Source organism: Manacus vitellinus, unplaced genomic scaffold, assembly GCF_001715985.3.
Source record: "Manacus vitellinus isolate BGI_N305 unplaced genomic scaffold, ASM171598v3 scaffold_20_pilon, whole genome shotgun sequence".
Classification (NCBI taxonomy): Eukaryota; Metazoa; Chordata; class Aves; order Passeriformes; family Pipridae; genus Manacus; species Manacus vitellinus.
Window position 1 is genome coordinate 2,405,893 of NW_021939471.1, and position 15,930 is coordinate 2,421,822.

At 39.7% G+C, this 15,930-nt stretch overlaps 1 protein-coding gene across 2 annotated transcripts in view; it reads right to left on the bottom strand.

Annotated features, from left to right (window-relative positions):
* The window catches only part of ERBB4 (erb-b2 receptor tyrosine kinase 4), a 370,853-nt gene that overhangs the window by 163,683 nt on the left and 191,240 nt on the right, over positions 1-15,930 (bottom strand). For both annotated transcript variants that reach the window (XM_018071745.3, XM_018071743.3), the window contains exons 4-8: positions 14,568-14,633; positions 8,516-8,634; positions 4,754-4,895; positions 3,232-3,345; positions 2,130-2,256 (exon numbers count right to left, since the gene is read on the bottom strand). In XM_018071745.3, coding sequence (XP_017927234.1) covers positions 2,130-2,256; positions 3,232-3,345; positions 4,754-4,895; positions 8,516-8,634; positions 14,568-14,633 — 568 coding nt within the window. The remainder of the gene's footprint in view (positions 1-2,129; positions 2,257-3,231; positions 3,346-4,753; positions 4,896-8,515; positions 8,635-14,567; positions 14,634-15,930) is intronic.

The window sequence follows — 15,930 nt, forward strand, 5'->3', positions numbered from 1 at the left end:
TTCTCTGATCTTCTTCTCTTCCTTTAATATATACTACTGTAATTTATGCTGTAGAACAATTTAGGGTTGCAGAACTCAGTGTCCTCATACTTTGACTTGAGTTTTCTTCATGAAGAATGGGAGACTAAGTGCTGCACAGTTTCAACATTGCATGGTCTATTCTTCTATAATATAGAACAAACTATTTTAGCCCTCTGCTTATAGTTCAAATTTAGATATTTTTCAGGTGAATACAGTTTTATTCAGGACTGGGTTTGATTCCTTTAATTTAGACAGATTTTTTAGTGAGACTTGTCTCATAACTTTGCAGCTACTACAACTTTTGCAACAAAAGCAGTTTTTATACTCAAAATTACATTTCATGTAATGCACTGAATTAATCCACACAAAATTTCTCACAGTCTCTAGTTGCTTGCCTTGCATTTACTTGATTTCTTCCTGTCCTGTGAGATCTAACAGATTTACATCAGCCTCCTGGCCAGTCATTTTGGCCAGATCAGAAAGTGATGGCCTGAGCAGACTACTGTGTTACCTCCTCCAGGGTTTCAGCAAGTTCCAAGCAGCATTTCCTTAAACCACCTGAATGAAAGTCCTTCTTCCTCCCTATGCTACATTAACCTTTCCCATTGCACTCCCTGCTGAAGAGATGAGAAGACCAGCTACAGACTCAAAGTTCACCTTTCTTGGCCTTTTGAGAACTAGTGAGCTGCAGGGCCCCACTGAAGTGGGCTGTCAGCTGCCTTGCTCAGGGCTGCAGTCAAGTAGCAGGTGAAGCATTACAACCAATCACTGCAACAAATCAAGGAAACAAGTAATTTCTTTCCACCTCACCTAGTAGGGAACTTTGAGCCAGCCAGCTTAGTGTCAGCCACTTCATTATAATCTAAACGTATCAGAATCCATAGAAAGACTAAAGGAAAATCTGCTGGCACTACTCATGACAGAATTCTGTTTCAGATCAATCTGCAGACATTCAATTAATCACACTTTTGTTATGCCATAAAGCTGCAAACATGGAGTTGGCTTGGGAACTGCATTTCAGGTATCAATTCTTGACAACTAGTTGCAAGCAATGCTGAAAGCTCAGAGGAATCTAAAAAGCAAGCTAAAATTTGAAACCTACACACTGGTAAAAGCAATTGAATATTTTATACTGTTAATGTACCACAAAATATCTGTATACTTATCACAACAAAGGGACAAGAGGGTTTAATCATACTTGTGCATTCTGACAATTTTGTTCATTTTAATAGGTCTAAAAACACCTCAAAGTTTCACATGTAATCCACCATGGCTGATTACAACATGAAGTCTTGCATTAGTAAGAAGATACAAATGAATGTGTGTTCTCTCAGTGACAGAAAGAATACAATGAAAAGGAGTGGCATTGCATTGGACCTCACCTGAACATCAAACCAGAGGATGTCTGCCTTCCTTGGGCACGTCCCACCCTTGCAGCACTTGCCCCATGAATTCACCTCTGCTACAATGGCAAACCCACATTGTACCAAATTGAACAGCAAGGCACCAGTTATCTGGCTGATGTATTCTCCTCCAGAAGAACACACCGGAGAGACTTGAAAACACTGGTTCTCTATCTCCACATCTACAACCGTTACTAAGGCTTATTCAATATGCAGCCATATCTAAACCAAAAAATGGATTTAAATACCAGTGAGTTCTGTGTATGGCTGCAATTGAAACTTGGATACTTTGTACATATATGCAGTGACAGCCACCCAGGCCATGACTAGTTATGCTAAGCAAGGTTCCCTCTCTGCATATTCTGCACATTAGACTACTGGTCATGCAAGATTTAAACCAAACTCACATAAGGTAGCTTCCCTTTCTCCCTTCTGTTCTCTAACCAGCCATTATTGTAAGCCAGTACTGAGGATCTCATAAAGTAACCAAAAATCATAGTTGTCTTTTCTTTTTTTAGTGCAAACAATCTGATTCATCCTTTCTTTTCCTGGAAGTTGAATCTTTAGAATCAAGGCAATGGTTTCCTTCATAATGGAAGGCAGAAAACTAATTTATCTGCTATTCCATCAAAGAAGCTTGCAGGCATCATTAAGAGGTGGATGCAATTGGTTTCAGCTGGCACCATGACATATTTTCTCACTTACCCATGAATCCCAGTAACAAGGAAAATAAGGTTGCCATTGATCTTGGTACAGTTTATGAACTTGTCAATGTTGCTGGAGTCCACCGTCTGAGCTGACACTAAACTTCCTGTTCCAATGCCATCACATGCTGCCAAAACAAGGAGCTTATGTAAAGAACTAGGAAGAACAATTACTGAATCAAAACACATTGACCTTATAGACACGAATCTTCATTTCTTTCAGCAGAGGTGTTCAAACAGCAGCCGGGACCCATATTCCCAAGGGAGCACATGTCAATCTAAAACAAACAATAAACTAAAGTACCTGCCACAGAAGGACACCCTGGCACACAGGTTAAGGTATTTCACAGGGGGATCTAAAGGCAAGTATCAACCACACAAAATACCACTCAATCCAGCCATAAACATATAACTTAGCTTTCTTCGTGAGAGAGTAAGGAACACTACATGTATATATTTTCATGCATCAAACTGTCTATCCAAACAGGAAAAAAAAAAGTTCTTTACTGCAATTAAGCCCACTAGGACTGAAAAGTGGCACAGGCCCACATGGGAAAAATGAGGGTGCTTTGCTCTGAAGACCTTCAAGCAGGGAGCAAAAAGTCTCCCTACTGGAGTCTAGGACAGCAAAGTAACCTACAGATTTCAGTCTCCTCAACAGCAGAATCACTACTCTATGTTTTAGACACTTAGAAAGGAGGTAGAAGATTCTGGGAAAAGAGAGACATTTTTAAAAAACAGAGGAAATATATGGACACCTAATGTATTGACAAGTATGAGACATACCATACATCAAAGTCAGGGCTTTTTGTATGGCTCCCTTTGGAATGACAAAAGGACAGCTCTAAAACACCTCCAGGAAAAATTTGTCCTTAAAATAATGTAATCAAGAATTCTTTCAGATTTCTCCAAAACCAACAGAGAAATCTCCTTCATTTGCATCTAATAAAAAGTAATTAGTTTGGTTGTATCACCATTACAACTCAATAAACTTTCAAGAAAGACTGTTAATATTCTACAATGCACTCATGAAGGGTATTTCATGCCAAAATAACACCCTGCTCTGCTACATTCAAGAAAATTGATTACGAACTGCTCCCTACCTTTAGGACAAATGTCAGTGCAGGGCTTGCACATCTTAATACCGTTTTCTTCAACCTCCATCTTGGAGCTTGGACATGCACGAACACAAGAGCTGGAATCTACCACAAAGTTGTCTAAAGAAAAAAAGGATATATTGAAAGAAAGTGAATAGTGGTGCTGAGACACAAGTTTTTGGACTCTGTGTCAATGCATATTGTTGCCTCAGCACTTTTCCATTGACATTAACATTTACCATTCAGTGTTTTCAGAAGCGTACAAGTAAGCAAAGACACATTTTTGTAGACTTAAGAAAATGAGTGAATCACAGAATGGTCAGGCCTGATCCCCCCTTCTCTCCCAGTTTAGCTTTATTATTATTTGTAGTAAAAAAAAGCTACAGTCGTTGGAGAGAAACAAAACAAGATGGTGTGCCCTTTTTCATACACACACAAAAATCTATACATCTGACATAAACCAGTGTACAAGACAATTGCTACATAAACCAGCTGTCAAAGGGGATATATCATGACTGATCCTTCCTAATTAAAAGCTTAATGCTGTTAAGAAAGGGAAAAAAATGGGAAAAGCTCAATGAAGTATTTAAGCAAAGAATTTTTATACCCCTTATTGGCATGGTATACCAGGTTCATGAAAACCCCAATCTTCCTTCAAATAATCCACCACTATTACAGACAGAACTAAATCTTGACAGACACAGCCTCAGCCTACTGTCAATCTGAACTCCTTCACAGATATTCAAAATTTGAATTTTGGTTTGAGTTGAATTATGGTTCCATTTACAGATCACACAACACAACTGTAAACCTTGGTAGGAATGAAAAGGATGGCAAGAACACTGTTTCCTTTATTTTTCTTTCTAACTAAACCAGCAGATTCAAAGATGGTGTAAGCGATGACCCTGTAATTTTTAATGTTACTTGCTGGCTGGTATCTCAGAAGCATGTGTTTTTCAAATGCATGGGATTATTCTTTTTTTAACTCCCTATTCCCCTCTAATTTTAATCTGGAGTTTTAAGACTGCATTGTTGTCAGTATTATGTGTTTACTCCTGATTGGGACAGAACTGTACAGAAAATACTTGGAGTAGCTTTCTGTCAAACCATCACTATTCCAAGTTAAGAAAAGGGCAGCAGTATCATGAAAGCAGTTGGTGCCAGGTGCTGAATTGTTATTTTCCTGAAACAAAAATTTCTACCCTTTCACAATCCCACTAAGTATTTTAACAGTTTGTTTTGAAATTTGAAAATACTGATCTGCACCATGAATGTCACAAGCAGTGGTCATGAAAACAGAAACCTAGTGAAGCCCCTTTCTTTAGGAAAATCACTATAGGATACCAGGGAAGTGTCAGAAACCCAGAACATCACTGCCTTTAGTTAACACATGACAGAGTTATTACAGGCTGTGAGCACATGTGGAGGGATCTGAGGGTTGGTGCTATGCACTCATTGTTTTTAAGGCTCCTGAAATGCAACTCAAACTTCCCCCACCACAGGAGAAGGCAGGTGACACAGCACTTACGTGGGCACTTTTTGACGCAGAAAGCACCATAGGTGTACTTGGCATTGTGATTGTGCTCCAGCTGGAAGGTTGTAGGGTTGTATACAAAAGTCTGGGGGCACTGCGTGACACATGCCCCACTGTCATTGAAATTCATACAGGCCTGCAAAACAAGGGAGACAAACAATATTAAATTAAATCATATAGCTGGTTTTAGGGTTTTTTAGGTTTAAAAGACAGGCTTGCTGCAACATAAGGCATGTGATATATAGTTTTCTAACCTTCATTTTGGCTACTTAACATTTCTTGCTAGGATCTTGGCAAATACATGACTTTTCAAATTAAGCAGGTTCAGTGAGCCTCCTTAATTTGAAACATTAACTGTTACAACACTTCCTACAAAAACAAAAAAACGCTGTGGTTTGTTTCATAACTACTGTTACTACTAGCAATCAACTAATTCACAACTTGATAGCACATTCTGAAACTGCCAAGAGTGAGCAGCTATTTATCATAGTCAGTCTAAACAAATGCTAATGACTTTTTCAGAGGTCCAACCTTTAGATTCCTTACAGCATGAGTCCATCATCCAGCTGAAAACTAAAATTCCCAATTAGAAAGCAAGAGGGATAAGAACTTCTTTTGAGCTAGCACAGGAGGGGGTCATTTCCCTAAGTGGCAAGTTTAACAAGGTCAGTTGCTTCACACACTGAGAAAAGAAAATAGGACTTAGAACCACTTAGCATTCAAGCTCTGCCATGCACAGCTGACAGAGGACAGGACCCTGACAAATGAAAAGGCAAGTGTGTGGATAATGGAAGTAATGGTATGCAGGGAAAATAATTGATCATGCAAGGTTGATAATTAGTAATAGAAAAAAACCCCACTGATTTTGACATTCCTTATCGTGTCTATGGTTTTAACCACAGATTATAAAAAAAGTTGGAGCAATTTTCACAAAGCATACCATGAATGTCACATTTATATGAATATGAAAGCTGTAGCCTGGCTTGGATCCCTCTAGCAGTTTAAGCAACCACTGTTACTCGATAATGGTTCCTCAATAACCTGTCTTCCAGGTTGTTTCAGAAGTGTTAAGTCTAGGAATGAATCCTTCTGGTGCTTTTCCAGGTTTTAAAAAATACAGATTGTTTTGTATCTTTAAAGAGTCAACAAGTATGCCAACACATGTGTCCTGTTCCCTCCCCTCCAGGGCTGGGACTGAGAGAAAAGTGAAAAAGATTTCTCTGTTCTGTTGCTTTTACTAACAGTTCTTATCTCCATTCCGACTGAGGGAGATTACTTGTCCTGTCAGATTTCAGAAGGGAGAGGCTAATAATGCACCCAAGGACAATATATGCTGCTGAAAAGGACAAGCAGGGGAATCCTTGATGAAGGTACTGTCTGAAGCAAGCTAAGCCAAACTGCTGATTCTGTCTTTTCTGGTTCTTTAAAATGCCTATTGCAAAACCTGCCAGTTTTTCACAGAAACAGATTTTTTTTTTTTCCTTACAAAGATAAATACAGTCAATTACTTTACTCAGAACTGGATGGGAAGTCCACCCAACCAACAGGTGTTACTTTTCTGGTTCCACTGGGCACTCAATGAGGCCCTCCTATGCATTTCAAGTTTTAGATCTGTTTTGAATCCGAGAACATCTTTAAAACTTTGCTTGAGCATGTTTGATTGTAGTTATGTCAGTTGATGATTACTGTCTTGCTTTTAGAACTGAATATGCAAATGATTGTATGGCAGCATATGGAGGAGGATGGATGAATTTTATCTATAAATATTAAAACCTGTTGCAAGCTGCCATAATACACTAAAATATTTTTAGTGCTTCATAAACTGTACTTTTGCTTATATACTAATTTAGTTTGTTTCCTTAGCCCATTTCTTACATATTGGCTTAAAAGGTACTCTATCATTTACATAACAATTCTCTGATAACGGTTTAGCAAATGCATAAAGCACACCAATACTCTTTGGAGAGATGGCAATTCTCAGCAAAAACTGATCTAGAAGATTTTGGAACTTTTAATTTATTATTAAAACTCTTTGTATACATTTATAATTGCTTCAGTAATATATGCAAATTTCTAGCATTCTGTGCTAAATACCACTAATTTGTGAATAAAAGCACAGGGAAATGCACAGGGAAAAATCAAAGTTCTGTGTCTCAGCTGAAAGCTAAGAACAGTTGTCTATAGCCTAAAGGGCTACACTTTTCACCCACTGTGTCAAAGCAAGTAATGACTAGTCCTGAAAATTGCCAGACCCCTGCTGAATTTCTCTTACATTGCTCTGGGGCCAGGACTGAATGAGAATAAAGCCCTGGGTGCATCTCTGCTGGATCAGAACAAACATGCTAGTTGATCTTTAGCATACATATTTCCATGACTGCCACAATTCAGGGAGTCTAACTCCTTTTGTTGCAGGCTGCAGTACTACACAACTTACGCTGCCAATAACTTGTCCTTAACCTTTGAAAAGGGGCATACATCAACACATCAGCTTTCAGAATGTTCCTCAACACTCATATGGGAACAATAACTGCATTTTTCCACTTCCCTTTGCCTATTTAGATTGTATGTGACACGGGAAAGAATGTTATTTTCCCATCTCTCCAGTCCAAAGCCAACACAGAACTTCCAGTGAGCATTGGATCAGCCATACCACGTGTGCTGAACACCTACTCATGCAAAGCCACAGAGAGCAGCCTTAGTAAAACCTGTTAACAGTGGCCACCACTGCATTCCATCAGGAGCCAAAAAACAACATTTAGAATGTGGTTTTGAAGTACACCACCTACCACTATCAAATGATACCTGAACAGTGAGCAAGTCTCAGGGCCAGCCACAGAAAGATTCATTTTTGCTTGTTCATTATCACTCGCCCGCAGTTTCAAAACATTTGCAATTTTTCATACTCTCCTCCCAGTCCTATCTGGAAAAGTCAATTCCCTAGATATTTTTCTCTTCAGTCATGTGAGTACCTTTGAAAATCCAGTTCTCTGTGCATGTTCTAGCTCCAGGCTTCTTTAGACTTAGGTTTGCTTCCCCCGAAAACAGTAGCAAAATGTGTCTCTGCAACCCAGGGTGACAAGCTACACATTTTTCGAGATCAGAGTTGGGTTTTAAAGTTGCTCTTACAAATAACGGACTACAAACAAGATAAATTTTTCTAAAGGCCTCTATGTTCAGATTGTCTGCTTCTTTCAGGAAAAAGTTACCCATTTCCTCTGTCCATCTGAAGTACATGTAGCAGCATGCAATTGAGGCAGAACATTTTGGAAACCACTTCCCTTCCATCTCCATGAAGAAGGATGCCAGGTAAAAAAGCTGAATTTGAATGAAATCTGGCAGTAACAGGGAATGCCTTTCACAGAGAAGCTAAACTGTATTCTTGACTTTCATATGAAAAGCACACATAGCATAAATAAAAGCAGTGCTCAAACGTAGTGATAAATACCACTAAAAATCTCCCACCACCTCTAAAAGTTAATTTTGAAAAAGCAAAAGATAAAAATCACAGAGATTAGCATATTAATGGTTCCAAATCTGTATTTACAAATCTCATAAGTCTGTTATGGGTAATATTAAGTAGATAAGTAACGTTAATATAAATACGAAAAATATTAAACGCTAAAATTCAGCAGTCTGAAGCTGGAAGTGTGCATGCCGGACACTAAAAGGGACAAAGCTGTGCCTTTCAGGGATGGAAGCATAAAGAACTTGCAGGGTGAGTGCCAGGAAGAAGCAAACAAGGAGTGAGACACGCACAAAGCAGTCGGTGTCCTTGGGTCCGGAGCAGCCTCCCGCGCACTCCCGGTGGCAGCAGTCGCTGACGTAGGGCCCGTAGCACCGTCCATCACACTGCTCTGCACACACTGTCTTCGTTACTAGGGAGAGGCAGGAAAAATCACCATGTCAGGTTCAGGGCTAAGCAGAGAGCTCTTTAACTGCACACTGAGGAAAACAACAAACCACAGACTGGAAAAACCCTCGAGTTTTAAGATAACAGCTTCAGTGGTATTTGCCACCCATATGCTCCAGGATACCCACATGATACCCTCTTTAGGAACTACATGTTGTTCCAGGACTGTGGAGAAGGTATTTTCAAAGTGTGTGCTCTTATCCCTGGAAAGTCAGGTGGAATAGTATTTTCAAATCATTAGTTTTTGTAAACAGGATACAAAAACCCCCTCACAAAACACAAGAGCCTAGTTCCACGTGAGTTTTCCCCACGAAGAATTGCAACGCTGAGTAAACGAGTGAAATTCAGAGTGGGGCCATCAATGTCAGAGCCAAATGCTGCTCTTGATGGCAATGAGTCTGACAAATGGTAACAGAACAGACAACAACCTTGGAACACATTTGGAAACACCACTTACCATTCTATGTAACACAATCCTATCTTCATTCACAGGGAAATAACTATACCTACCAACTGGATTGTAGTACTACACCATTGTACCTCAGGGCTTAGTTTTGTGCAAACAATGGTCTAGGAGTGAAGCATCCTCCTTCCCTTACTTAGCTATAGCTGCTATCTTAATTTACAAAAAATAAATTAATATTATCCAAATGACTATACCAACCACCACCACCTAGAGAATGGCAAGAAGCTGTGCTGTCAGCTGTCTTGTGAGAAAAGCTGGGATGTTACGCTTCTGAAATTAACTTTTAACATCTATTCTGTTAAAAGCATTTAATTACTTCTCTACAAAAAACACTTTACAGGAAGTAAGAGAATGCAAAATTCCATACAACTTTATGCTCAATTCTACTATTTAATGTATTGGTAACTCCTTTATAAGTACTTTCCAATCCAAATTCCCTCCACTACTTGCCAGAAATACTTAAGGTAATGCCAAAGCTTCTTGCTGTGCACAATATTTATTTAGGACATAAAAATGTAAATAACCAAAAAGAAGTGATTGTTTATAATCTATAGAATAAAATTATGCACTATTAGAGGAATTCCATCTTCTTTCCTTTCTAAAAGAACCAAGAGCATCTCTCACATCAGGGCTGGTCTGGAGGAACATGGTCTCCTTGCCAGCAAAATACTTGAGAAGGATGCCTTCAAAAAACATATTCTGCTTCTGATGAGGCACAGCTCAATGAGGACCTCTACCATGCTGCTCAGGAGAGGGAACACTGAATTTTCCTGAAGCAAAATTTACAATTATAGCAAAGGTCTGTCGCTCTTCTCCTTAATTGTCTGTTTTGCTGGGGAAAGAAACAATGCCAACAGAAATGCCAACATTTTATTCTAGGAAGAGGCTACAACGTATCATATTTATCTTCTGGTTCACTGCATGCCATATGTGCACTGTAACTGCTATTGAGGGTCCAGAACTGAGGAAGACCTGTCAGGTATATCTTCAGTGGCACCACACATCATGACAGAAATGAGCTCAGTGGGCTCTGAATATTCTTAAGGACTCATATCTAAGACAGTCTGCAATGAAGGGTTTTTCCCCAAACAAAACAAATACAAGGCAATTCTATGTATAGTTTGAAGTCCTGAAACACTCTGATTGCTCAGATGTCCGTAAACATCACTCGCCAGTTCAGCTTCCTGCAATCACTGCCATGGGGTAACCCCACAGAAAATGTGTGTAGCTGCTCTGGTTTAAAAAGACAAGAAGCTTTTTTCCCCAGACACTTTCCTCCAAAGGCAATCAATTGATTTTTATAGCTGTGACTTAAGACCTTTCCAAAAGGTCCTCACAGCTGAGGGCCCAGGTTTCAAATCAGACTTTATGAGGATCACCACAACTACCTGCCTGGATGCCTACTGACCCTGTGTGGGATCCCAGAGATTCAGAGGGTTCTGCACAGAACTGTGACAGTCAGGGCCAGGACCAAAGGACAAACATTAAGGTCTTGAAAAAACATTCCATGCATTGGGAGAGGTTTCTGTAGGAGACTCAATCTCTACCAGTATTTCACTGCAATATAGCAATAAGCTGTGCTGGGGTTGGAATGAGCAGCACCTCATATATGTCTGCAAATAACCAGTCTCCTTTATTGTTTCCCTTAATCTTTAATTATGTCAGGACACTATAAATCTATGAAGAAAAAAATAGGAAATAACTGAAATCAATGAAGTAGTGTTATGAACATGTAAAGTTATTAGAGAAATACAAGGGTTTTAATTAAAGATGCTGGCTTCGAGCAGCAATGCTGGGTTACCCTGATTGATCCAAGCTGCTGGTTCAGCTCTTTGTCTGCCCCACAAGACTTTCACTCACCTTTTGCTGCTCTAATTGGGCACTTACTGCATTGGCACCTTCTCCTCAGCAGCATCAGCTGAACAAAGACTGTATAAATACAATTATGCTCAAACCAAACTTCTGTACACACAGAGAGTCATGGAGAACTTTGCATTTGCTGAATGTTTAATGTTTCAGGTTTTATTTACAGGCTATTTGTCTTTTTCCTCAGTTGGGTCTATATTTTAATTTATATTTTTCTCTTTTGTTTCAGTTACATTCCTCTTGGACTAAGTGCATAATCTGTCATTTTAATAAAGTACTCAATTTGTAAAAGTTTCAGTTTTCCACCTAAAACTCTTAGTAGACACCAACAGCAAAAATAGTAACAACATAACCGCAGATTTTCAAATTTGATTAGTAACTTGTGAAAGCTTTTGCTGTCATGATTTTTTTAAAGTGGTTGACATTCTACTCAGTGAGTGCCCCAAATTCTTTGAAAAACAGATTCTTATTCAAAGTATTTTCACATTATCCTTTCCTGACACTGAAACAAATAATATCACCTAGCTTTCAAATCCTCCATGCTAACATTTACTAATATTTTAATTATAAAAGCAAAATGGATTGTTAACTGTGTAAAACATTACCCTGAAATTCTATCTTCCTAACAGAAGAGCTTAGTTTAAATTTCCTATTAGCTGTCTTCTTAAATACATGAATTTTCTCATCACATTTAGAGAGGCACTAGGACAGAGTTAGACGCAGGTGGTGTTTCAGACAGAGCTAGAAACACAGACACATTGCTGGAAGGCAACATAAGCACCTAGGTAGATGATATTAATGAAAAAAACAAAGGATTTTGATTTTTTTTCCATATGTAATTTGAAATGAAAGACATGGATTAAGATCTTTCATTTTTTATCCTTTCCCAGGAAAACAATTTAAATCTTATCTTGGGACAGGGCTCATTAGAATACTTTGCCTCAGTGACTCAATGAAAAAAATGAAATTATTAAAATGCAGACACACCTCTGAGTTGTTTCTAGGAACGAAACAGTTTGACACTGGGATGCAATACTGCTGAAGTGTTTTCCTACACACGTTTGAAAGACGTGCATTCCCAAGGTGATGAGGTTAAGGTATACACTGTGTTTATGATACCATTCATCCTCTCTCCAGCTTGTATCTAACAACACCACTTAGGAGCTTGAAAGCCAGGCATGTCTTTTCAAGTCAGAAACAAAGGCAGTGAAAGCATAGCCCCACTTGCATTTTTATGTTTTGAGCCCCTACTTGTATTCTCATTCTTTGCTTCACATGGTTTGCAGAAAAACACATCGTGAGCAAATACAAAGAAGAAATGTACTTTGCCAGCCTTTCCCTTCAATCCTGCTGTTTGCCCAAGGTGCAGTGAGGTCATGGAGGCAAAGAGGAAGTATATGATATAAAACTAACTCCTGACAATCAGAGGCTGCAGAATGGGCTTGAAGGTAAAAGGCTGTAGAGTGGCTCTTTCAAGTAGAAATGTGTGATCTGCATATGTCCCTGAAACTCCAATGGCGTATGTCTTTCCATAGTTTATTACCTTAAACCTATGTTGTGCCTTAGCCTGACCTCACTATTTGAATTTGAGAGGGCAGTCACTGTGAAAGGAGAGATAGCTGTCACTCCTGGAGCAAACCTTCCGTGCAGCTCTACTAAGCTTCTGACTTCACAGCACTGCAGATAAGTTTTTCTCTCTTTGGTATTACTACATTAATCCATCAAATCAGTTCACTTATCTGAGAGCAGTGCTTTGTAGAGGCTGAGACTACAGTAGCTGATCCTGCCACGTGGACTTCTGCAGCTACACAGTCAGACTTGCCATAAGCCAAGGCCTGAGCCAGGATCATAACTGCCAAGATTTAAACTATTCTTGGATAAGCTAACCACATAAGGCCTGAATAAATCTCCTTAAGTTTGGATGGAACACACAGCTTCTTACAAAGTTACTACTTTAAATAGACAAACAGGCCTCTCATTAAGACAGAGAAAAAAACCAGCATTAATTGCTTCTAACCATGATATAAAATAATTTGGTCAGCTAGGGTTTAAGTCCCTTTCCATTATCTACTTCAGCACATAGCCTTGCATGTACTTCAGCCTCCCAAATGTAAGGAGTGCTTTCTGAGCACTGACTTCTTTGGGGCTTTCATACACACCGTCAGCAAAGGAAGGAGACATCCTAGCTCCATTCAGACAAAGAAGCTCCTTAGCATCACTGTTACACCGTTATTCCTACAACCTGTCCTGAAGGTTTTTTTTAGTCACACCTGCAGATAAGGCACCCTATGAAAGTAATATGTTAACATGTTAACTTTAGCAGAGCTGTAACTGTCACCAGCTTTGCCAGCAGCATCAGCTGATGCTCCTGAAGGAAAAGCAGCGCCAGGCAGGGTAGCAGAGCCTCTGCAGGTGTGCAGCCCTGTCACCTGTGCCCCTCGCGTTGCCACGGACAGGAGGGCAGCTTGGATTGTCTGCTCCTACTCCCTCATAAAACATTCATGTCAAGCTGTTTGCCATTTGTAATTTGTAATTTCCTCCTATCTCTTGCTCCAAGTAGTCAAAAAAAAAAAGCATAGCCACACTGTTCCTAATATGTCCCACAAAAGAGGCAGATGACATTGGGCCATCATCAGCTCAGAGTTAGTTAGTGTGCTCGCTTGAGAGTTGTTAATTTGGCACAATCCCTTCCTCCTATCTACAACTCAGCCAAGGAAACAAGCACAAGCTGGAGCAGTGTTCTCTGGGGGAGCTACCAGCAACCATTTCATTTCCCAGGAAGAGTGACTCCAGTAAACACAACTGATTTCCACCCTCTTGTGAGGGGGAAAAAGGAAAAAAATCTGTAGGAAAAGGCAGCTTTCAATTTTCTCCTCTTTAATATCTGCCAATATTGTGACTGCACTTCTAGCTCTTTAGTGCCTATCTGAAGAAGCTGAAAGCACACAAGGAAGAAACTCTCTTTTTTTTAATTCATTTTAACGCTCGCTAAATTAAATAGGACAGACAGACATTGTGAACAATCCTTCACTTGTTACTTCCTTCACAAAAAAACTATTATTCTCTCTTTCAGTGCAACTCAAATACATTCTGAAGTTATTATAAAAAGAACAATTCTGTGAGATAATTTCAGTGGGAGCCTGGGAATAGTAGTTAACAGAGTATTTTGGTATCAGGAACTTCGCAGTGTCAGGTCCTCATTAAAGATCTCCAAATCTGCCTTGTAGTTTTTTCTATTCCTGCAGTATTCATTTCAGGGTATTCCAAAATAACCATCAATATTCTCAAGAGCCATGCTCCATGTTGCCAACAAGAAGCGAAAAGAAAATTCAAGTTGGCTTAAGTGGTCTTAGAAAGTACAAGGGAGGAAACAAAGAAATAATTCACATGGGTAAAAAAAAAAAAAGCAGATTGTCTGTAGGCACAAACATATGGAAAAAAATCTTATATATTTTAGAGTTATACTAAACTCAGAATTTATAGTACCCTTTCACAACTGGAAAAAAAAAAGTAGAATCTCTCCTACATCATTTTCCGACTCTTTTTTCTCAGGCTCACACACTTACAGGTCTGGCAGTGATTCTCTGTGGGTCCCCAGCATCGGCCTGTGCAGGACTTGTGGCAGCGACCACCTGCAGAACAGAGAGAAGGACAGAGATTAGAAATGTGGCTTCCTTTCATTCCTTTAACATCCAGCAACTGACATAGAGGAGGGTCCATCTTGCCTTTGGAAGGTTTTTATGTTTTCCCAAGGTTGAAACAGTGCCTGTAAAAAAGGGCCAGCTGAATAACCAGAACTGGTGTCAAACATATGTGAAATACAGCTACTTATCTAAGTGAATTATACTCTGAATGCCTCTTTGCTATGCATAATGACTGGGACATTTTAAAACAAAACAAAAAAAAAAAGATGAGCAAGTCTGGAGGACTGAGGAACAATATCATCACCCACTGCTGCTTTCTACAGCCTATGTGAGACCTGCTGATTCCTTCACAAGAGAAATGGCTGTGCTAGAAAGGACATACAGCTATCTAGCTCCTGTCCAATGTCATCTGAACTATGGGGTGCTACACTCAATGCCTTTGACTGAAAGCTACCCCTTTTCCCAAAAGGTTTGTATAGTCTGCATGTCCAATATTATGGTAAGGGAAATGTGCCCTGTGCAACCTCTTAAGCGGTGAGCTTAGCTCACAGGATTTATAGTTTTCTGGCTGCTGTTTCTTTAGTTGCCTGTAGTTGTGTTTGAACCTGAACATGATGCTCTGCATCATCTTTCCACATGCTGACAGGTTTAGTCCCTCAAGAAAATGAACCGTGGGTGCTTCCACTACAAAATACAGCTGAAGGAGGAAGAGTTAGCAATGGTAGGTTTTAGAAACTACCTAGTAATTACTGACTGATATCTGCTTGGACAGAAGAGGGAGCAGAGTTCACATCTCCACATCATGGCAATTGGAAAGCAAACAGAAGAGCTGGCACATTCTCCTATGGCTGCATCTTACACCGTTTGAGAGAACATTCAGAGAGTCCCACACCAGTCTGTGCTGTGAATGAAGGGAGATCTCATTCCACAGCTCCCATCTGAACATGGCCAGAGCTCAGTCATGCTCCTGCTCCTAGTGCTTCTCCCTCCTGAATGTCAAATGCTCCCAGAACACACAAACAGAGCCTGTCTTACTGCACCCTGAGCCTCAGATGTGGAAGGGTCTGAGGTGCAGACAGTTAAGCCTTTACCCCAGCCAGACTTGAAGGAATGAGCCAAGAAACCCAACACAAACATTATCGAACACTATACACAACAGTTCTTAATGCTGCAGTTTTGACCATATGAACCTAACCCTGTCTTTGAATAAACGTTTATTCATCATTGAATACTGCTGAGATGCTATTATGGGAATTCCCACACGGCCTGATGGGAGACAGTACTG